Source organism: Hibiscus syriacus, unplaced genomic scaffold (genome assembly GCF_006381635.1).
Source record: "Hibiscus syriacus cultivar Baekdansim isolate YM2019G1 unplaced genomic scaffold, ASM638163v2 tig00117000_pilon, whole genome shotgun sequence".
In the NCBI taxonomy this organism is placed as follows: domain Eukaryota; kingdom Viridiplantae; phylum Streptophyta; class Magnoliopsida; order Malvales; family Malvaceae; genus Hibiscus; species Hibiscus syriacus.
In genome coordinates this window covers 149,483-173,612 of record NW_024063516.1, presented here as the reverse complement: position 1 = coordinate 173,612, position 24,130 = coordinate 149,483, and the positions used below count along the sequence as shown (strand labels likewise).

The window sequence follows — 24,130 nt, the reverse complement described above, 5'->3', positions numbered from 1 at the left end:
TAAACTCCATTAGCATTTCATGCAACATGAAACGAAAAGAAACAATGTTTCGACCTTCATAACCATTAGGTCATAATTTGTTTTTGGCTTAATACAAAAATAAGTGCGGTTTGATGTCTAAAAAATTTTTCGTTTAAAAAAAATTGGTGTTTAACGTTTTATCGGTTACACTTAATTTATTCACAAAAGAACCCCAAACTTTTAATGAAATTATAAAAAACACTCAAAAAAATAAAATATCTCATTTCAACCCGTTATCATGGTGGAACATCGGAGGAGCGACAACGAGGATGGGTTTTGAACGGAATTGGACGATGGTTCGAATGGAGGTGACGGGTTGAACGAAAAATAGCGAAAGTGACTTAAAATATGACGAAACTTCGAATACTTCTCCACGGAAAAAGGCGACAGCTTATGGCGAAAGGTCGCCGGGAGTTTGATCGAGAGTCGATGCCTGTATCGATAATGGTGGTGGTGATAATCACAGCTAAACGACATAAAAGAGGGAAGTGGGGAGGAGAGAAGGCACAGGCTTAACAGTGATTTTTAACAGATGACACTTAAAAATGTATAACTTTAAAAACATTATGCACCAATTTTTAACTAAAAAATTTTTAGACACTAAATTATTTTTGGAGATAAAATTCATACATTTATTTTCATATTATTAAATTTTTTTTTAAGATATACGATCTTAACGCATAAGCAGTGTACGATGATAGTGTGGCAGACAAGTGTGAACAGTTTTGCAGATGTGCCATTAACAGTTCATTGAATAGTAATAGCAGATATGCCTGGTGAACAGTACCCACGGATTTTAAATTTTGGGTAACAAAGCTTCCTTTTTTGAATAAAATGTTGGATTTTTAGACGCATGAAACATCTATTTTAATAGATTTAAAAAGTTTATGACATGCATAATTATTATATTTAATAGCCCTCCCTTTTTAACGATTTATTTAATATCGTTTTAGTTCAAAAACATTGATTATATAAAAAAAAAATTGATACACGACACGAGCAGATTAACGAATATCGGAGATTTATCTATAACTAATAACACGTGCTAAAAATGACGAATTAAAATCACTTTGAAATTATTGTTGCAAATTCAAGGTTAAAAGTATTAAATGTGCCTTTTTCAGGTAAAATTTTGTAGTTTTATTGTGTACCCAATTAAATCTTTAAAATATTATTTTTGATTGGTTAATATATAATAACGATTTAGCCCAAATTCAGTTCAAGGTTGAAATTAAGGTTATTTGGAAGGAAAGAAGAGAGAGAGAAAGGACAAAAGAATTACTCTCATTTGCAAACATGAGGGGATGACACCATAAATTATGACATGTGGAAGGAAACAAAAGACCCCAAACAAGTGAAGAAAACATAATATATAAGAGACCAGATTACACACATCCACATAGCCCTTCACACCATATTTGATATCTTAAGTCCCCATTTACAGAAAAAAAAGAAAAAACCTCATAGATTTATCCCCTAAGCAGTTTTCACCCGCTAGTTGCCAATTCTCTGACATCATCTTACCAAGCCAAGTTGTCAATAACACTAATATTTTACTCATATTAATGATGATAGCAATAAGTGAAAGGGGCAAATAACCCTCTTTTTCAACATGAAACAGCACCCACCAATGTAAAGACGTCCCTGGATTTTGACCATATTTTTTCATCCATTTATAAGTTCGATGATTATGGATCAGTAGTATTCAAAGATGTCTGGAGAGGCCATGATGGGTTGGTTAAGATAAGGCAGATTGAGAGGGTTGTTGAAACTGTGGTCACCACTTGCTTCAAAGCACTGATCGGTTTCATACACCACGGTGGGGGCGTTGATATAACTCAGGATTTGGGTCAGAGACTCGAGTCTTTGACTCAGTTCCATCATCTGAGCCCTCAGAACCGAGTTGTCTGCCTCAATGGACAAATAGTGGTGGGTGGTGAAGTTGATGCTCGTGAGAATTTGGTTATTGTCTTTGCTTAGCTGAGCCACTTGGGCCGTTAAATCATCCAAGTGCTGCTGTTTTCTCTTCCGAGATCTTCTGGCTGATTCCCTGTTTGATTCCTTCCTCTTTCTCTTTCTTTGATCCATCACGCTCATCTGATGCAAGTACTCCTCTTCGGACCCAAAATTCTGAAGCTGGGAGGAGCTTGTGGAATTGGAGTTTCCACTGGACGAGGCCATATTAATATATTTACACCAAAAACAAGGCTGAAACTTCAATAAAGATGAGTAATATTTCAGGATAACAAAACCTCAGAGGCGGCAGGACACCGATACTAGCTAATCAGTATGGACAGATAGTTATATATGTACATAAATAGTGAAAATCAAGCAATTACAGAAAGCTTATTCATGAGAAAACATAGAACCAATAGAGGAATACAACTGAGAAAGATTGAACGAGATGGGTCCTGCGTCTGAGGGAGGAATTTATCATAAATCCGGATCGGAGGATTTCACTGACAACTGGAGACATGAGTCTCAAGCAACAACAACAACTTAAGCAGCATGAAGATTTACAGTAGAGTGGAATAAGTAAAACTTATTTTTGGTAGAAACTATCACCAAAAAACAAGATATTCTTCCTTTTTCTGCTATAACATAAGAGTTGACTTTATGGCAGCAGGACATTAGCCCTAAGGAGGAGAAGAAGAGCGCCTAAATTCTAGAGGGGGGAAGAGATGAGAAGGAGAAGGGGATTTTTGAGAGTATTGGTAAGGGAATTTATAGCCGAGTAGGGGAAGTAAAATGCGAATAAAAATTGAAAAGAGCATTGGACAATCTTCTTCTTTGGGATTTGGGAGTTGGTGGAGGAGATGAGACGAAACTTACACCACCCTTCAATTTAGGCTGCGTCACCAACACATGCACCATACAAATTTATTTTGTTACTTTCATCTCCTTTTACTTAAGTCTCTTCACTCATAATTGTGTACTATAAAATCATTCCTAAATAAATTTTATGGGACTAATAGTATATATTCATATTTTTATGATATATATCATACTAAAAAAGATATATTTTCAATAAATATAAAATTAATACATATTAATAAATCTAAATCACATGAAAAGGAGATGAAATGACAAAGGAACAAAATAGACTTCTCTTCTCTATTTTACAGAGAATATCATATTAAATAAATTTGTTATAAGATTTTAACAGTCAAATGATAGTACTGTTACAAATAATGATATAACTAAAATTCAAATTGACTCAATAAACATATGATAAAGTTTAATTAGAAACTTTGATTCTTGATTTCATAAAATTTGAGTTTATTTTTTTAAATTTAAACGAATAAAAAGAGAGAATTAATGAAGAGGAGAAGTTTGCTGACATTATTGGTCATCGAATGGTTACCGCCAACAATAATGGTGGTTTGATTAATATCTTATTTAAAGTTTTCGTTTATAAGAAAAATAATTATTATTTCTAAAAATCAATAGTGACTATTGACGATAAACATATCTGGGAGAACTCTGAACGATTGCTCAGGGTTCTCATTTTTTAATTTTTGTAATTGGGGTTTCTATTTTTTATTTTTATAATTAGGTTTTTAATTTTTTAAATCTTATTTTTTACATTTATAATAGAGGTTATAATATTATTTAATCTTACTTTTTATTTTTATAATTAAAGTCTCTAATTTTTTTCAATCTTTTTTTCACCTTTATAATTGAAACCCTTAATTTTGTAATCTCACTTTTAACTTTATAATTGAGGCTTTTAAGTTTTTTCAATCTCATTTTCTACATTTTCAATTAAGGCCCTTAAGTTTTTTCAATCTCAATTTCTATCTTTATAGTTGAGGCTCCTAATTTTTTTAATCCCACATTTTTAACTTTATAATTGAGGCCCTCAAGTTTTCTTAATCTCACTTTCTAACTTCCTAATTGAGACCCCTAAGTTTTACGATCTCAATTATACCTTTATAATTGAGGCCCTATTTTTTAAATCTCGATTTCTACCTTTATAATTAAGGCATCTAATTTTTTAAAATTTCATAAAATTATTAATTTCTCATCCCTTTCTTCATCTCTTGTTAATTCAATTAGAATTAAATCTAATCATATTTGTCTCTTTTTTTTACTAATCTTATTTTTCAATTTACCAAATATTCTTTAACTCTTAGTCTTCTCCAATCTCAATCTAACGATACCATAATATGTTATTCTTTATTTTTTTTAAATTTATATAATAAAGCTTCATATCATAATTTATACACACATTCAATTTTTTACTCTCTTAATCGTATTTAAAGTGTTCTCTTAACAAAACAATGAAATTAATGTTCAGATAAAGTTTAATAAATTTTCTACGATATTAAATTAATTGTTTAAAGTAATTGAATAAAATTTTCTTCAATCAGAGCTTATTTTTTATTTTCGCTCAAGGCGCCGAAAATATTCAAGACGGCTTTTACGATAAAAACAATAATAACAATACATCTTTAATTTTTTTTAGCTGTTTTCTCTTCTTATTTTCTTTTTCCTTCTAAGTTTTGTAGTCTTTTTGGTCTATTAAGAAAAAAATATTTTTTAAGCAAACGAGATTAAAAAAGTAAAAGGAAAATTATTTTTTAATAAAATTAATTTTATGTTACAAATATATGAAAAACAATGAATTAACGTGTCACGTCAAACTTTTATTATCCGAAGAATAGATGGTGATGGTTGAATGGTCATTTGTTATCTAAATAACATTTGTAACAGTTTTATAACTTTTTAAACATTTGTGGTGAAAAAAGAAATTCGTCTAAACCTTGTATAGTTTACCATTGTAAAAACAATGCTAACCTCAACACTAATAGGAGGTGAGATCAAGAGAATATATTTGTCAAAAACAATTTCAAGAAACTCATAATATCGATATTCGGTTGAACCAAAAGGTCATAATTTTGGAATGTTATTGCACATCTCCAGAAGAAAAGGCCACCTTTTTTTTAATTTTAAATTGCTTATTCAATACCCAAAAAGTAATAATCGCCCCTTATTGAGAAGCTTCAAGACACCAAAGCGTCGCGCTAAGGCCTGGCTTGTAACCTAAAAGGAACCGTCAAGGTTTTGACTTCCTTTGTGCTACTGATTTTGCTTTGAAGACTCCAGAACCTGAAACCGCATAGTAGCAAATAATGAAAAAACTTAATTAGCAAGATTTTCCATTCCAGGCCTTAATCATAGTACGTATTATCTACCTACCACAAAACCAAATTAAAGCTCCGTGGCCCCAGCCTTAATAGGAAGCCACCCCAGTGGGTTGATGACACTAACACCAGTTTTGTTATGCCTTTTAAAGTTTTAGAGCTCCCAGAATCTATACTATTTTTTACTATTTTCTTCTTCTTAATTAGCCCAGCAGGAAAGATCACAAGCAACTAATATTTGCTAGAAAATGGAACACCAAGTTTTTTTTTTTTTTTGGGTTTAATATACCTAACAATTACCAGCTGCCAACTTGTTATGGATAAAAGAGATCATTCTTATCTTGTTCGTCAAAGAACAAGGAAAGAAACAATGATCTGTTTTCATCCGGTTGATGGGAAGAGATGCAAGAGGCACTGATCATTACAATTGATCCTCACAAGTAGTAAACCTTTTGCAGAGAGTTAATAGCACTAGCTTGAATTATCCTTAGTCTCCATTCTGGTCTAAAATATAAACACATTATGGAGAATATTCGATTCAGCTAAAACTCCAAATTAAATTCCCTAATTGATCCCATCAGGTTTCCCCCCTTTCAGTTGAGGCCATGTCAGACTGAAAATGACAACTTCCAATCCCATGCTTTTGCTTTGGTGCATTCAAAGTGGAAAAGGGATAGTAAAACTTTTTTTTTCCTCCTCCAAAGGCAAAAAAAGGGAACCCGAAAGTTCTAAGATGCTTACCTGTTTGTGCCCCATCATAATGCAAAACACACTAATCCAATCCCCCCTTATATTTAGTAGTTACACTTTATACTGAGAGGTGTGATTAGTAATAATTAATAAATTAGAGTTCGACCCATCATGTTCCTTATCAGAAATATTTTTTGGGTAGTCCTTTTTTGTTATGACCCACAATGATCTTCCTAATACTAACATCGGTTTGCCGACAATAATATGAAACATGTTAACAGCTGACAATAATATGTTCACAATTAGTATGATTTTCATAATTTTTTATAATTTATTTATTTTCAATGGAAAATAATAACATCAAACATGCTTTACATATGCGACACTAAATTGGTTCGATTGTCTACAGATAAAGCTCGTTCAAATTCAACAGGAGGGACATGAAAAATATGGAGACCAAACGGCCATGCCATGTTAATTTCGTCATGCAGTCTGCAACTCGGTTGTGTTCCCTTGGGGCAAAAACAAAACGGACCTCCCAATTGTGGTTCACAAGATCAAGAATATGGTGCAACATGGGGTAGCTCTCCCACGACCCTCGCCTAGATTGAAGAAACGATATGGCTTCCTTACAATCCGATTCCACAATAACCCGGCGCAACCCCATATCCCACGCCAATTGCAGTCCTTCAAAAATACCCCAAAGTTCGGCCTCCCAAGCTGAACAAGAACCGATGGATTTGGAAAATCCTGCCAGCCATGCTCCTTCATGATCGCGAATAGCACCACCGCAAGCAGCTAAATTAGGAACATTTCGGCAAGCACCATCTGTGTTCACTTTGAACCAATCACGTTCCGGAGCTGTCCAACACCCCGTACGATCCGCCAACCTGGACTGAGACCGCAGAACAGCTTGCCTAGACGCCAGAGCAGTTGAAGTTTCTGCTCGTAATCTCTTGCATTCAACCAGAATATTGTTTTATCCATAATTTTTATTGTTTATGATTTTGCATAAAAACTTTAAATTAATGTGCGTCGTGATATTATATAATTATGTTTTGATGTATATATATAGTTTGGAAATATATAAATGCATCGACCAATACAAAAATAAAAATCATATATGAATTACAGCTGAGAAAGAGAGTGGAAAATTACATTCTTCTATTTATAAAATTATTGTGGAAATACAGCATCAGCTATGAATCATCTTTACGTGAAAACTAGCCAACATTGGATGGTAGAGATGTACCTACGTGGGAACTCATACGTTCCCAACGTTTCTGGGACCATTATATACTAATTTAGCATCGGAATTCATCATTTATTTACCTAATCAGGCTGATATATTATTATTTTTTTTGCTTTTTTCCCTATCTATTTTACAATTTACATTTTAAATTTAGAATGTCTTTTGTAATAATTTTCACCTTTAAAATTTAAAATCAATTATTCAAGTTATATAAAAAATACTATACCAATTTAATTAGTTAGTACACATAAATAGGGTTAAGCTTGATTTTCTTTTATGTGAATAGAACTTGTGAGAAAAAAGTGAAATAAATGCTTCCATTGCCAAACGGCCATTACTAAATTCAAACAGTCTTCCTCCTCAATTGTCAAACAAGATCAGGCAGAGATGAGATAGGGAAATGAAGGTCGGTTTTTGTAGGGTCAAAACTGACAACACTTGTCTACTTCAGCTTTTCTACGAGGGGGTCCCTAAACAAACAAGCTGCATTTCTGATTTCCCATGCACATGATTTTCAGATGCTTACCTTCCCCCCCCCCCCCCCTTAATTTACTGGGGCTCTAGCTTTTTTAATCTCAACAACTTGCTGCCTGCCGTTTGGTCCCAGACTCTTTCTTTTCGCATACCAACTGACAGCACGTTAGCAGATGGATACCTTCTTCATTTATACATAAAAGAAAGGGCAAACTATATCAGTGACCACTTAACTATATCACCTTTTCATTTTGGTCACTGTTTTTGAATTTTTGTCAATCAGATCACCCAACTATTTAAATGCATTCAATCAGTCCACTTGACATTAACGGTCAACGGAAGTGCTGACGTGGTAATTAATAAAATCAGTACAATTACACATTTGACCCTCAATGTTTATACATTCGATCAATTTGGTCATATTAATAAATTTAATTAGATGATGACATGTGTCGCTATCAGATTAAATGATATTTTACTTTATTTTGCATCTAATCATGTGGTGATACGTGTGACCATCGTATTTGATAAGTAAAAAACTTTATAATATAATCTACTTCTAAGGAGGATTGAACCTGTAGCAAATTAAGGCACGTTTGAACCACTTATACATAAAAAAGGGTAAATTCTATCAGTTATCACTTAACTATAACCCCTTTTCATTTTAGCTACTATTTTTGAATTTTTATCAATCAATCACCCAATTATTTAAATGCATTCAATCAGACAACTTGCCATTAACATTCAACAGAAATACTGACGTGGTAATTAATAAAATTGATATAAGTACACATTTGACCCTTAATGTTTATACATTCTATCAATTTGGTCATAAAATTGATATAAGTACAAATTGACCCTCAATGTTTATACATTCTATCAATTTAGTCATATTAATAAATTTAATATCCAATTAGATGATGACATATGTCACAATTAGATTGGATGATATTTTATTTTGCATCTAATCATGTGGTGACATGTGTGACCATCGTATTTGATAAGTAAAAAACTTTAAACTATAACCTACTTCTAAGGAGGATTGAACCTATAACCTGGAGAAAATGAAGGCACGTTTGAACCACTAAGCTAAGCCTCCCAATTAATTAAGTTTTACAACATATCATATATAATCTGTTATAAATAATGAGAGAATTTAAGAGAGAATGCAAGCACTTTAACTCTTAAACCAAACCCTATATTCAATTAAATTGATGAAATTAAAAATTTAATTTTCAAAACTATAATATGTAGATAAATTTTATTATATTAAATCAATCGATAAAAAAATTAATTTATTAATTTATCATTAAATGTTTTATCTTTTTATGTACTTTATTTATATTTCTAATATTTTTGTAAGGTATACAATTTTCTGATAATTCAAATATATTTGTTTATATTTTTATTATTTTTATATTTATATTATTTTAATATTTTATTATTAAATAACATTCTTTTATTTTTTACATAAGAAACAAAATCATTAATATCAATTAAAATTTAAAATATTATTTATAAAAAAGTATGTCAATTTTTATATTGCTTTTAACCCTAAATTACGATTTTAAATATGTTAATTTTTTATATTATTTTAAAATTTATCTATATATTATAGTTTAAAAAATTAAATTTTAATTTTATTAATTTAATTGAATATAGGTTTTGGTTTAAGGGCTTACATTCTCTTTTAAATTCCCTGCCATTAATTATAACAGAATATATATGACATGTTGTAAAATTTAATTAATTGAGAGGTGTAGCTTAGTGGTTTAGATGTGCCTTAATTTGGTCATAGGTTCAATCCTCCTTGGAAGCAATTTATATTTTTAAGTGTTTTGCTTATCAAATAAAATAAAATTAATAATTAAAATTAATAAAATGTATAAATAGTGAGGAGCAAATGTGTAATTATACCAATTTTATTAATTGCCATAACATCACTTCCGTTAACTATTAACCGCAAGTGTATTTAAATAGTTGAGTGACCTGATTGACATAAATTCAAAAATGGTGGTCAAAATTAAAAGGGGCTATAGTTAGGTGATCACTTGTATACAACAACAACAACAACAAAACCCTATTCCTATATGTAATGGGGTAAGGAGGAGGTAGGGTAGTAGGCTGTCCCCTAACGCCATGTTGAGAGTAGCTTCCGTGGAGGACCTCCGGCAGTCAAAAAATTAAAAATAAAGATAAAATACCATGCATACTTAAATAAATAAATAAAATACGTAGTTGAACAATCTTCATATGCAGTCCTCATATGCACGTTTGTAATGGTAAGTAATCCCTGCAAATAAATCCCTGCATAAAAATATCTGCATATAGACAGAAACGTAAGACCCGACCAAAATTATAAAGAGGAAACATGTTGAGCAGTATACACAAAATTCAACGATAGCAGGCTTCGTGAAGGGATAAAGTCAAATGGGTTAGAACCTAAACTAAGGCAACACTACTCCGCTACCTCAGTTCTAGGCCTTCATAAATTCCAATGACAGAAACGTATAAAAAGTATAAGTAATGAAATTACTACAAAGGCATTAAAAGAAGACAAAGATGATACACGGATGTGACTCGCCCTACTCGGCTACCCTGGTCTTAAGTCGCCATAATTTCCTATCAGAGGTCATGTCCTCGGTAAGGGCTAAATCCTTCAAATCAGATCTCAAGCAGTCTTCCCATTTCTGCCTTGGTCTACCTCTCCTTCTGGTACCGTCGACTGTAATCGACTCTACCCTCCTAACCGCATCCGATGGTTGTCTTTGGACATGCCCAAACCACCGTAGTCTTCCCTCCCTTAATTTTTTGGATACAGGCACCACCCTCAAGGACATCCTAATAGCAGAGTTTGGTGTCATGTCCCACAGTGTCCTACCACATACCCATCGAAGCATTCTCATTTCTGCGGCCTCCATCTTCCTTACAATTTCCTTCTTGATAGCCCAACATTCTGATCCATACAACAGCGCTGGTCTTATTGCCATTCTATAAAATTTTCCCTTAAGTTTTAGAGGTACCTTCTTGTCACACAAAACTCCAGTAGCAACCCTCCACTTTAGCCATCCCGCCTTTATACGGTGAGAAACGTCTTCATCTACACCCCCATCTTTACGTATCATAGACCCTAGGTACTTGAAACAATCCTTTGAGGGGAGAACGTGTCCTTCTATGCATATTTCTACATCTTCATCGTTTTGGTTCCCACTGAAGTTTGAACATAAATACTATGTCTTTTCAATATTGATCCTTAGACCTTTTTCTTCCAAAGCTGTTTTCCAAGTAGATAGTATACTATTCAACTCAGTTTTAGTTTCAGCCACTAAGACAATGTCGTCAGCGAAAAGCATACACTATGGCACACCGTCTGGTGTCGCACAATAGATGTCGTCCATAATCAAAGCGAAGATGTAAGGGCTAAGAGCCGACCCTTGGTGGATTAGGTGATCACTTGTATAGTTTATCCTAAAAGAAAACATCCCTGAAACAGGCAGTTTAACAATTGAGATTGTAATGCAACAAATATCTGGTCGGGTTTATGTTTATACATGAGATGCTAAAACAATTTCAATTTTGATTGCTTCATCAACAAGCAGCAGGTCTCAGTTTTGGTTATGTCATAAGCTGGGTGGATTTGTTGGACTAGTGGAACTCGAGAACCAGGCTAAGCATAAACCCGTATGCAACTTTAAACGTTAAAAAAAGGGGGGGAAAAAGCAACCATCTCAGCAAAACTTAAAATCTAGACAAACCACCTTCAACTTTATCGTATTTACGACTCCAACCAGCTCTCGAAAAGAAGAAAAAGCAGATAAGGGGTTCCTTGCACCAGTCAAGCCTTATCGTACATGCATGCAAGGAACAGTGTAAAGGGTTATTATCGCAGTGAGGTGATGTTGTCGTGTCACCTATTCTTGGTCCAGTTTCGTACCAACTTCATGTTTGATCATGTATCCAGGGTTCTTTTTATTCCAACCCCAGAATCTGGAAGGAATCTGCCTTCACCATGAAGGCACCTGAGTGTGATATTTCTAATTTTGGTGAAAAAAAGGGTATCTGCAGTAACCCAAACATTCTTGTTTTCCATGTCAGATATTCTCAAATAAATCTTATCATATATATATATCAGATTAGATATATATGTACTGACAAAATCTAGAAGCAAACATTTGACAGAAAGAAGATTATGATACAATTTTAGTTCTAATTTTCCACTTGCCCCAAGAAGGGAGATGAAGTAAACAAATACGTGTTCTAGAAGTATGCTTTCTTAGAAATATGGTCATAATTATCTGCACGAAAGCATGGTCAGAGTAATTGGTCATATAGTGGTAGTGGAGCCCCAGAAATCAGCTCTCTTTATTTTAATTGTAATTTAAAATGTGATAAAGAATAATGATTTTATTATTAGGAGAATCACATTCAAAGTGTGCTCGATTAATATTATGCTTCTGATATATATATTATACAAAATTCAAGTTAATGAAAAGTAAGGAATCGAATTCTTGCATTCTTCATAACCCACTAGTGCTAAGCTGCCTATTCAAAACCCCATAAGGCACGTCAATGTAGTCCAACTGCTGTTTCTTTAATATATATATATAGCCATGTGAATATTACTTGATAAAAAGGAGTTCCAGTTCGAAAAAATTACAAGTAATCTTTAAACTCTACCTTTTTACAGTTCAATCTTATCACATCTGCATCCGATTCATATTCCCTAATAAACTCCCATATATCTCCCGGAAGATGTTAATTCAAAGGTTCACATTAATTAGCTTGCATGGGAGTACCATTATATCAATCAAGTAGGTGCTTTTTTATAGAGGTCCTATACATTTACTTAATTCAGCTCTTCCAAATGGCAAACAGAGCCACAAAGAACTAATTCTTCCGGGGGGGGGGGGGAACTTGAAGGATATATTCGTGAATCAACCCAGACCATTATATTATTCGCTACATAAGCTTAACAGTAGCTAAGTTTTTTGCATTATTCTCGAAGAAGAAAGTATAGATAACACAACAGTCTCAAAGTACTGTATTACACGAGAAGCTTTACTGACGAACAATAATATGTTTTTGGAAAATTTATCATTTGGATTTCGTGATTAGATTAGGGGGAAGTTATGCTGTGATTCGGTTAAAAAAGGCTAAAAAAAGTGTGATTGGTTAAACAAATGACCGGTTAAAATCTATACCGTAAATGTTATATGATTTAACCGGAAATATAAAATAGACGTTACATATTACATTAAAATACCTACCGATTTTTTTAAAGTTGCTAATAATGTAAACGGTAAAAAAAAATAGGCGCTACCTATTACATTAAAATACCTACCAGTTTTTTTAAAGGTTGCTAATAATGTAAACGGTAAAAAAAAATAGGTGATACCTATTACATTAAACTATCTACTGATTTTTTTGAAGGTTTCTAATAATATAAACGGTAAAAAAAATAGGCGCTACCTATTATATTAAACTACTTATCGGTTTTTTTAAAGATTGCTAATAATGTAAACGGTAAAAAAATAGTCGCTACCTATTATATTAAAATACCTACCGGTTTGTTTAAAGATTACTAATAATGTAAATGATAAAATAAAATAAGCGCTACCTATTACATTAAAATACCTACCAATTTTTTTGAAGGTTGCTAATAATGTAAACGGTAAAAAAAATAGGCACTATCTATTACATTAAAATACTTACAGGTTTTTTTAAGGTTGATAATAATGTAAACGGTAAAAATAGGCTCTAACTATTATATTAAACTACCTACCAAATATGTTGAAAGTATCGATTCCATTTAAAAAAGTATTGACACTTTTGAAATTTAAAAGAAAAGCAATAATAGCGCCTATAAAGTATCGGTACTTTTTAAAAATGTATCAATACTTAATAATATAATAGGTAAAAATATGACAAAACAAGTTTCATTATGACAAAATCGGTAAAGAACTACCAGATATGTTGAAAGTATCGATACTTTTTTGAAAGTTATGTAATTTATGTTTAAAAATTGTTTAATAGTGTTTCATGTTTTCCACTTACAATATTAATTTAATAATTTCATTTACACAAAAAATTATTTGATTGTTTAGATATTTTATAAAATATTATATATAATTTAAATTTAACAATTTCAACCAAAGATAATAATAAATAGGTAATATCTATGTTTATTATTTTTAATTTAATAATAATATATACCGTAACATAAAAATAAATCATTACAAGTATAATTAATAAATTAATATCTTAAAACTCACTCAAAAGATAACCCTAAATTAATATTTTCCACAGTGAAATAAATATGACACTTATATATATGTATCGATACCTACCGATAACCAAAGATTACTGATTACCAAATTTTTTAATAGTTTTTCATGTTTTCTACATACAACATTATGAGTCTGTCAACATAATAGTATCACTTTACCGAATTTATTAATTATCTTATTAAGTTTTCGGTCACGCTATTTTTTAACTTATATTAATCCACTTTTTTTTAGACAACACCGATTCAGTGGAGCATTTGCTTCAGGAGAAACTTCATAGGACGTGGGCCTCTCATAACCAAAATGAAGGAGAAAGAGAAAGGTGGCTGGTGTTTGAAAAAGGAGCCAACTTGTAACTTGGCCTTGTCATGCCGTTTAATGTAACACAACAAAAGCAATAGAAATCCAAGCCACAACAGCAAGCAGGGCGTGGAAAGAGACCAACGAATCAAGGGTGGACCCATCTCTATCTTAGGGCTTTCTGTCCACAAGATATGGCCTTTTTCCCTCTTTCCATTTTTCTCCAGTACATGTGATACCTTCATTTTTTTACAAAGATGTATCCTCTCTCATTAGATAAAACAGTTGAACTTTGAACTTATTGAGTGGCCTCATTGATAAAATAATAATATTATTCCCCCTAAAATTCTCTGGTTTAAGCAGATGTGAGCTTTAGATTACTGATAAATGGAAATGGAAGATAATACTAAGCCAACAATGAATATATTTGTATACATAATGTTGCATACGTTCATTCCCCAAATCCCCTTCAAACATGCTTCTCAGAGCCAGAAGCATAAGCGAGCATTTGTAAATCAGCAAAATGTGAAAATTCAACTGCCAACGAGGAAACGGTTTTTCTCTTCTAAGCACACCACATAATAGTAGTTATCGATTTCTAAGCATAATTTACATGAAAACATAAGCGCTCATAGTTAGACGCATACAATAGCACCCTTCTATACAAGTTTGTAAAGGAAACAGGGCTTCTACAGTTAAGAGCTTGAGCAGTAAACGAAGCTCCAGCTCTTGATGCAAAATTTAGTTTACATATCATGGTCCCCAACTGACAACTAACACATAACATATGTTTTTCAACATTATGGGAAACATATAACACGTTGCAAAGACATAAATATAACATCTAATATCACAAAGAAAAACCAGACTCATCAGCAGTAGGACAACGTCACTGGCTTAAAAAATGATTAGACTCACACCCTGCCATTGGCTGTTGCAGCTTCGGGATGGTAATGAAGCATTTCCTTCCACATCATCTCTCTGATCATTTCTTCCCCCAAATCCTCATCTATGTCAAGATCGAGTGGCAACTGGGCTGGTGGATTAGAGTTTGGATCGTACAATGGTGCCATATAAGGGTGTTGGAGTGCTTCGGATTACACTAATCCTTCTTGAAGGGTCAAAAACAAGCATCTTTTGCAGTAAATCAATTGCCAAAGGATGGGCATTCGGATAAAGATGGGAAAAGGGGCTTCCAAGGGAATATGGAAGTTATTTTATGTATTTCCTTGCATTGGGGTTATCTATAAATTCAAGATCCTCCTCCTTCTGGCTGCCAAGGATGTTGATGATATTTAAGTTGATTGAGACACTCTGTACCGGGGAAGATAGGTTTCCGTCGAAGAAGCTCCGCTAAGATGCATCCAACAGACCAAATATCAATAGATGTCGCAACAGAGGAGAAGCTCAGGGGCCCTGTACCAGCGAGTGCAACTTACTCTGTCATGAATTAACCCTTAGCATTGCTACTGCGAGCCAGTCCAAAGTCACAAATTTTAAGGTCACAATTTGCATTTATAAGAAGGTTTCCGGGCTTCAAGTCTCGGTGGAGAATATTTGCTGAGTGAAGATATTTCAGGCCTCGAAGCAGCTGCAAGAAGAATAATGAATTACAACTGCCCAAAGTACAGAATTTTGTAATATCTGATCGTTTCCAAGTTACAATAGAAGATTTAATGCAGAATACAGAAGCACAATCCCATCATAATTATCTCAACTGAATTACTATATAAACTTCATGCTATATACACCGAAATCTCTTTACATCCAAATGACTTTGAAAGGTGGCAGTCAGACAGACCAGAGATGCAGCTAAAATGGATAGGCTTCCTACGAAATAATTAATGAAGAATAGTACGCCAATATTAATTTGAATAAAGCTTGTCGATGCATAACCATACCAGATCCATTACTAAATAACTAACTATACTTGCAATATCAGGTCACTGCATTAAGGCCCAGCTTGAATGCCTAGAACATGTTTCTCCCTAAACCTACCATTAGCAAACTCCAATCCCTAACTGTTACCTGTTACCTAGTCATGTTAAAGCATCAGAGATCAATTAGCTGAAACAAACGTTTTCATCCACCAACGGTTCAATCAGGTGCTAAGAATAAGATTAACATTCCATGTATTCCAGACATAGAACATCTAAACTAGTAAAAGCTAGTGTAACATAAATCATCAAATGTTATTGTTAGTCGAAACACAAAAATACAACATGGCATCCACTTTGCGAATACGCAGATTCAAAATTCAACCATTTAATTTATTGTATCTTTGTCTAAGCCTCATTTAACGAAATACAATGGTTTATACTTTGATGTAAAGTTGATATCAAGGAGTGGTCTGTTAATACATCCAATAATAAACTATCTAGGCGATAAGCACACGCATTTGAAATTGGAACCCCTCAGTTTCTCACTCGTCTATATAAACTTCGTTCAACTTAAATGTAATGCCACCTAACAAGAAAAGTTATGTGTATAACAAAATCAACTAATATGTGCCTTTGCAAGGAATTGGTGGTAGATACCTGGAAGAGGAAATACTGACAGTGGTCATTGGTAAGCACTTGAGGAGACTTAATGATTTGATGCAAATCGGTATCCATAAGTTCATAAACCAGATAAACATCCTTGAAGCTTCTCCTATGAGGCGGCATCATGACATCTTTCAAAGCAATCACATTTTCACGTTTAAGATGCCCGAGAAGCTTCAATTCACGCAGTGTTCTCAGGGCATCAACACGTTTCTCAAATGCATTGTGTATCTTTTTAATGGCAACTTTCTCGTTGGTTTCACGATTCACAGAGGAGCAAACGATCCCATATGCCTCTTCCGATAGGCTTGATGGGCACATATTTGGTGTCGATTTCAAACAACGTTTGCCACATGGAATAGTAATGTTTTCCTTGGTAATGAACACCATTTGGAGGCTCAACTGGAGTTGCCATTTTTCTTCCCTAACCAACAATTTTGAAGGAAAAAAAAAGAAAAAATTAATTGAATTACTAACGAAATTCTAGTATAAACAAAACTGTCCTGAATAAGCAGAAAAACAAGTTCCTATTTTGTTTTCACTTTTTTAATGATTAATATACTAATCGAGTGAGAGTCGGTCCACTTTATCATACAATTAATGGAATTTTTAAAAAAAACCCGTGAAAAAAGATGAAATAACTAAGCATAGTGAGATATTTAAGTAATACCTGTTTTGGTAAAAAAATTCTTATCGATTCTTCTTTATTCTAAAAGAACCGAGTTTCAAAATTTCCCGCGATACAGAGGCATCACACCTGATACTATTGACTAATCCACCTCCGAGTTTATTACAAAATTTCTTAAAAACAAAGGGGAAAACTAAAGCTCCGTTAGCTCGACGAAACCCTAATTTAGACAACGACAAGGTTGGATTTTGAGCAAGAAGTCGATCTCGACTATGTAAAGCGACGCCGAGCTCAATACAGAAGCCTTCAGGGTGTCGAATATTCAGAGGGAAAAGAGAAGCTTTATAATGCCATTATCTTTCGTCAACGATGACGATGAGGTGGGATGGGATCTTTTCAAAAGTTAAATATTCGTTATCTCATCGCCATCCCATCAGATCAGAACAACGACGAAACAGAACAAATTTTAGGTTTGATTTATTTTTTATATTTTGATTTTATTTTATGCTTATTAATAATACTCCTCATAATGTATTTTTTGCTTAATGTTTCCAACAGTCTGGATTTTGGATATGCGTTCCTCTGACTATGTAGGAATTAGGATAGGGACCCGCCGTAGCATTGCCAAAACCAATTAAGCGATCTCTTTATTGGATTCTATGGTAAATTACGTCAAATACCATTAAATATTAATTATAAAATTAATACATTTTTAATTTTATCAATATGGCCATATAACTATTTAATTGATTTTAATCAAGTCATCTGTCGTTATCATTTAACAGATGATAATTAATAAAATTGATATAATTATACATTTAGTTCTTGGTACTTAAATATTCTATTAATTTAATTTTAATTTTCGTTTAATTCAAAAAAAATAATTCTTTAATCATATGATGACACATATCAATGGTAAAATGTGTCATGACATGTATTAATACATAATTGAAGGAAAAATAAATTAAAGAAGTAAACTATTGCTAAAAAGGTTTGCACTTAGGTCCCCATGGGGACAAGGTGTGCTTCTACCATTGCACTAATAATCATATTTGATTAAACTATTATAACACATGTTATTTATCATGTATTAAATGAAAACAAAAATAACAATAAAATAAATCCAACCTAAATTTACTAGAGAATATATAAGCATCAAAACCAAAGAAAAATTGATCATTGATTTATAGGTAAATATTTTATATATATTATAATATAGTTATTTAAAATATTTTAGAAAATAGTTAATTTAGGATTTAAAATAAAAAATCAATATTTTTAAACTATTTTAAATATATTTTTATTTTCTATATTTATAAAAATAAATTTAATATTTTGAATTAAATTTAACTTTTAAATTTAATATAATATTGTACTTGAATTTAATTTATAAAAAAACATATTCAAATTAGTTTTAAAATATTTAACTTATTTTATAAGAATAAAATAAAAACATTAAATATATTTTACTTGAATTTGATTTAAAAATATTAATCTTGTTTTATGAAATTAGTCTTAAAAATAAAAGTCTTATTTTAAATCCTACATTAACTATATTTTGAATATATATAAAATATATTTATCTATAAACCAATAGTTAATTTGTTTTAATGATTTGGGTGCTTATATATTTTCTAATAAATTAAGATTTAATTGGTTTTATATTTTTTTAAATTTTAATACAACATAAATAAGACATGGTGTAACACTTCAACTAAATATAATTGTTAGTGTAGTAGAAGCATACTTTGATATCTTGAAGATTTAGGCTTGTACCCTTTAATAGCATCTTATTTTTTGTAAATTTATTTTTCTTATATCATATGGTGATACATGTCACCATTTGATTGGTTCAAAATTTTATTTAAATTGAAAATAAATTAAATTAAAAAAAATCTTTTAATTGTGACATATGACACTATTAACACGTGTTATCATATGATTAGCGGATTAAATTAAAATTATGACTATATTGATAGAATATACAAATATTTAGAATTAAATGTATAATTATGTCAATTTTATTAACTGTCATGTCAACTCTTTTGTTAAATGTTAACAGAATGTGACATGATTGAAATCAATTAAATAATTATGAGACCATATTGACAAGATTGAATGTATGATGGTCATATTAACATTAACTCCATAATTAAGTGATTATTTAATAATTTACTATTGATTTTATTATTAAATTTAGGATTATATCGTAAATAAGTACCTAAAGTGTATATTCTTTTTCATTTAAGTACTTAAAATATTTTTTGGTCAAAATAAATACTTAAAGTTATCATTTTTTGTCAAAATAAGTATATAAAGTATTTTATGTCAAAATAGGTACCTAATTTATTCAAATTGTTTCATATAAGTTCTAAAAAAGATGACACGTGACATTAATTAAAGAATACTTTAAGTATTTAGATGAAAAAAATGGATACTTTACGTACTTATTTTTATCAAAAAATACTTTAAGTATCTATTTTGACCAAAATAATAATTTTAAATACTTATTTTGATTAAAAATATACTTTAAATAATTAAATAAAAATATGCTTTAAGTATTTATTTATTATATAATCAAATACTTATTTTGATTAAAAATATACTTTAAATAATTAAATAAAAATATACTTTAAGTATTTATTTATTATATAATCCTTAAATTTAACCTTGCTACTATACATACTACTTTATTTAGTTGCTAATTATGTTAGACTCCAACTTGGAAACCAAATGCACGCGCTCAGAAAACTTACTTCACGCGCATACTTAGCTGCCAAGCGACGCTTTCATTATTAACAGAAAAGGAAGACTTAAAAACTGGAGTCAACTCTGTAGGCCTGAAAACCAAACAAACAGCTGAGTTTCAAGTTTAAAGTCAACGGGAATTTAGGGTTTTACCGTTCACAGAAACCGTACCAATATTCCTTTATCTTTTTAATAAAACATTCCTCAGGTAATTCTTCCTTTTTTCCCCTTTCTCTGTTTCTGTTTTCCATTTTCCCAGATCACTTTATTGCTTAATTCGTTATGTGTTTTGCGTTATTTTAATTATGTTTGTATTGTATTAGGTGACAAAGCGTTGAAATTGTTTTGTATTTAACCCAAATTGGAAAATTTCTTTTCCGGCTGAGAATTTCCAAAGAATTCAAATTAGATTTGTTAGATGCTCTCTCTCTCTCTCTTGTTTAACATAAATATGTTAAATTATGATAGTATCATTGCTTTTATTGAGCGGCTCGTTATATTTTATTGCAGTTCTTGCAAAACAGCTGCACGTGGATTTGGCCTGTGCAGCTAGCATGTGTTTATCAGAGCAGCCTCATTCATCAACACGCAGGTGGTATTTCAGCCGAGAGGAAATCGAGAATCATTCTCCATCCAGGAAGGACGGAATTGAACTTGGAAGAGAGGAGCGGTTGCGGAAGTTGTATTGTTCGTTTCTTCAAGAGCTTGGAATGAAGCTTAAAGTGTGAGTGAAGGGACTATGTCTATTTTGAAGTTCTTTTCTCTGACTTAATGAGATTTAATCACATTCCTATATCACCATTTAGTCCTTAGTTTGGTAGTTTAGTGGTTGTTTCTCATATTGCTTTTGAAGCATTAACTTTCATTTTGTGTTTTAGTGTGTGTAACAATTTGTTAAGGTGATTGACAAATTTACTTGCAGGCCTCAAGTAGCAATAGCATGTGCAATGATGCTGTGTCACCGGTTTTACATGCGTCAATCTCATGCAAAAAATGATTGGCAGGTAGATGCTGTAATTATATTACTCTCTTTTAATGCTTGCTCGCATCTTTCTCATTCTAAATTTGGAACTCTGCGTTTGAGTCCATGGGTGCTAATAGTGAAATGATGCAATTGTGATTTACTTTTCGCAAGAGCAATTATTAGCAAGTAGTTAGATTATCATTATCTGCATTCTTTGGAAGCAGAATATCATTGATTTCATCTTGAAATGAATGATTATAGCATAGTATCTTTACATGCTATTGCTTGTTTTTGGATATTTATTAGTTTTTGCCATGTTTGATAATTGCCTCCTGGAAAACTTGGTTATTCTTAACAAGGAGAAAGTGTATATTAAGTTGTTAAAATATAGAGCTGGGATTAGTTTTCTCATTCCTAAACATGTTGGTGAACTCTGCAGACTATTGCAACTGTAAGCACATTTCTCGCATGCAAAATAGAGGAAACACCACGCTTGTTGCAGGATGTTATTGTTGTGAGCTATGAACTTATCCATAAACGGAATCCTTCTTCTCCAGGAAGAATCAGACAAAGAGTAATGTCGATTTGCCTAGCTCAGCTGAAGTACGCTTTTTCTCCATATCATGCTTGCCTAATGTATTTCCACTTTTGCCATCAGGAAGTTTATGATAAGCAGAAGGAATTGATATTGGTTGGGGAGAGGCTTTTGTTGGCAACAATTGCTTTTGATCTTGATATCAAACTCCCTTACAAGCCCCTTGTTGCAGCTTTTAAGAAATTGGAAATTTTTCCTAACCTCTTAAAAGTGGCTTGGAATTTCGTTAATGATTGGTGAGGACTTGCTGATTTGTTCATTCTGAGGAAACTACCTATATTTATGCTATTGTTGACTTTTTTTAAACCATTTTTTTGTGTCTTTATGATATTAAATACCTGAATGAATTGAACTAGCAGGCTTCAGACAACCTTGTGCTTGCAATACAAACCCCATTACATTGCAGCTGGTTCCATGTGTCTTGCTGCTAAATTTCAAAAAGTAAAGCTTCCTATGGAGAAGGGCAAAGTATGGTGGTTGGAATTTGATATTTCACCTAAACAATTACAAGGTTTGTACTACAGATATCTTCCTAGCTTCACGTGTATCAGCTTTAATTCTTACTCGTGGTCATTATATTTTGTAATGAACAGGAACTATAGTTGATAATTAAAAGTGCGGCTGTGGTAATATACTCCTTACAATGTAAAAGTGGTACACATTGATCACGCAGAACTTTCTTTTTCATATCACCTTCCTTAACCTTAACCTGTGTTTTTTCTATTATTTAAAAATATAAATGACACAAGCTTATTGGAACGTCTCTCGAACATAACATGCATGGTAGTTCTTAATACTTTTTTCTCCTGAAAAAGGGGAAAAACTTGGGATGGTCATCTTTCATTGCTTTTATGTGTGCTTACGCCAAAAATTTGCAGAGGTCACTCAGCAGATGGTGTGGTTGTTAGGGCAAAACAGAAGTCGACCTTTATCATCAAGACATGAGAGGGCCAGTCGATCAGCTTCTTTAGCTGGAAACAGTCAGTTTGTTGCTGGAGCTGAGAATAGTAAAGTTGGCAAATCTATGGACAGTTGTGTCAGCCAAGTTAGAGTGAAAGAAGTTTTCCCTCATCAAGCAAATGCTAATGGTGCAAGTAGTGTTGTTCAGGATGGCAATGATAGGGGTCAGCCAAGAACCGAAGAATCTGACCAGAACTAGAGTTTTAAGACCGTTTCATCTGTAGCCTGTGACAATAAACAAGTAAGTCCAAAAGAAAATTTACCAAGTCAAACCAGTGATAGTGGTGCAAGTACTGTTGTTGACAGTGGGGAAGGTGAATGTGAGCTAAGAACAGAGGAATCTCATCCTCTGAATCCAACCGTTAAGATTGTATATATTCATAGTACCTTTAGCAAGATTGATGCCGACCGAATTCAAGAGACCTTCAAGAGGAGAAGATGTGATAGAGATGCAAATTTGAAGTTCCTGGAAGTTAGAGATGACGAGGTAGATAGTGAAGAATGGATAGAGAGGGAGGAGCTGGAGATTGGAATAGAGCTGGAATCTGCCTCTTCCCGAAGCGAGGGAGGGTGTGCTGAGGTTTTGAAATTGGCAAAAGTAGCGCACTGATACGCGCTAATTGGATATCTTCTTTTACTCAAGTGCAGCAAAGACTGGATTATTTCATTGGCTTATTTATGGCATTACAAGAAACGCTGGATTCTGTTTCACTTTTAGAACTATATTCTTTCCACGTTGTAGTATACAATAGAATTATTAGAACATTTTTTTTTTCAAGAGATTGTATATGTATTTCAGATTCATTCGTGCAAGAATCACTTCCATTCTTTTGCGTTGGATTCTAAATGTATAGATGACCTACAACTTGTAAAAAAGATTCATTCTTGTACAACTTGGATTCTAAATGGGGGGAAAATGGAAATGGCTTCGTTACTAGAAAATGCACCAGAAGTATCTTCTCTTGTTTATTCATTTTGTTGAGTTTTTTTTTTTTGGAAAGCAGAGAATTATATTCCAATTGCATCAAGAAGGATTACAAGCTTAATACATTCAGGTTCATCATAATAAAACCAACAAGGATTAGGTCTCGACAAAGCCCAATGAGAAAGCGTATGAGCAACACATTTTGGTTCACGATTAACAAAAAAACACTTTCAGGTCTTTGTTAGCAGACAGCAAAATGGTTGAAACGTCCTCCTTATGGTTGACGAGTCTGTTCATGAATCATGATTGTTATTGCATCCCCTTTTATTGTAGCATTTGTCCATCCGTTCTCCACAGCAAATTTTATCCATTGTGTGAATACTTTTGCCTCAGCCGATTCCGCTGTGAAAGGTTGATCAATTTGTCTGCACATGCCACCTAGAACTAGACCATTATGGTCTCTGGCCACTATTCCTATTGCTGCGGCTGTTACCGTTTGAATACAATCCCCATCTACATTGATTTTTACTATATTCGTATTGGGCCTTTTCCAAAATGCCTTTTGTGATGACTAGGAAGATTAGATGAGGGTCTTCTAT

At 32.5% G+C, this 24,130-nt stretch overlaps 1 protein-coding gene and 2 pseudogenes across 1 annotated transcript; 1 reads left to right on the top strand and 2 right to left on the bottom strand.

Moving 5' to 3' along the window:
* Positions 1-1,412: 1,412 nt before the first annotated feature.
* Positions 1,413-2,720, bottom strand: LOC120194577 (bZIP transcription factor 44-like). The gene has a single exon (XM_039196843.1). It carries the CDS (start codon positions 2,200-2,202, stop codon positions 1,717-1,719), a length of 486 nt encoding a protein of 161 aa, XP_039052774.1. The 5' UTR covers positions 2,203-2,720; the 3' UTR covers positions 1,413-1,716.
* A 12,083-nt stretch (positions 2,721-14,803) lies between these two features.
* Positions 14,804-17,785, bottom strand: LOC120194576 (annotated as a pseudogene).
* Positions 17,786-20,185: 2,400 nt separating this feature from the next.
* Positions 20,186-23,548, top strand: LOC120194768 (annotated as a pseudogene).
* The last annotated feature ends 582 nt before the right edge of the window (positions 23,549-24,130 follow it).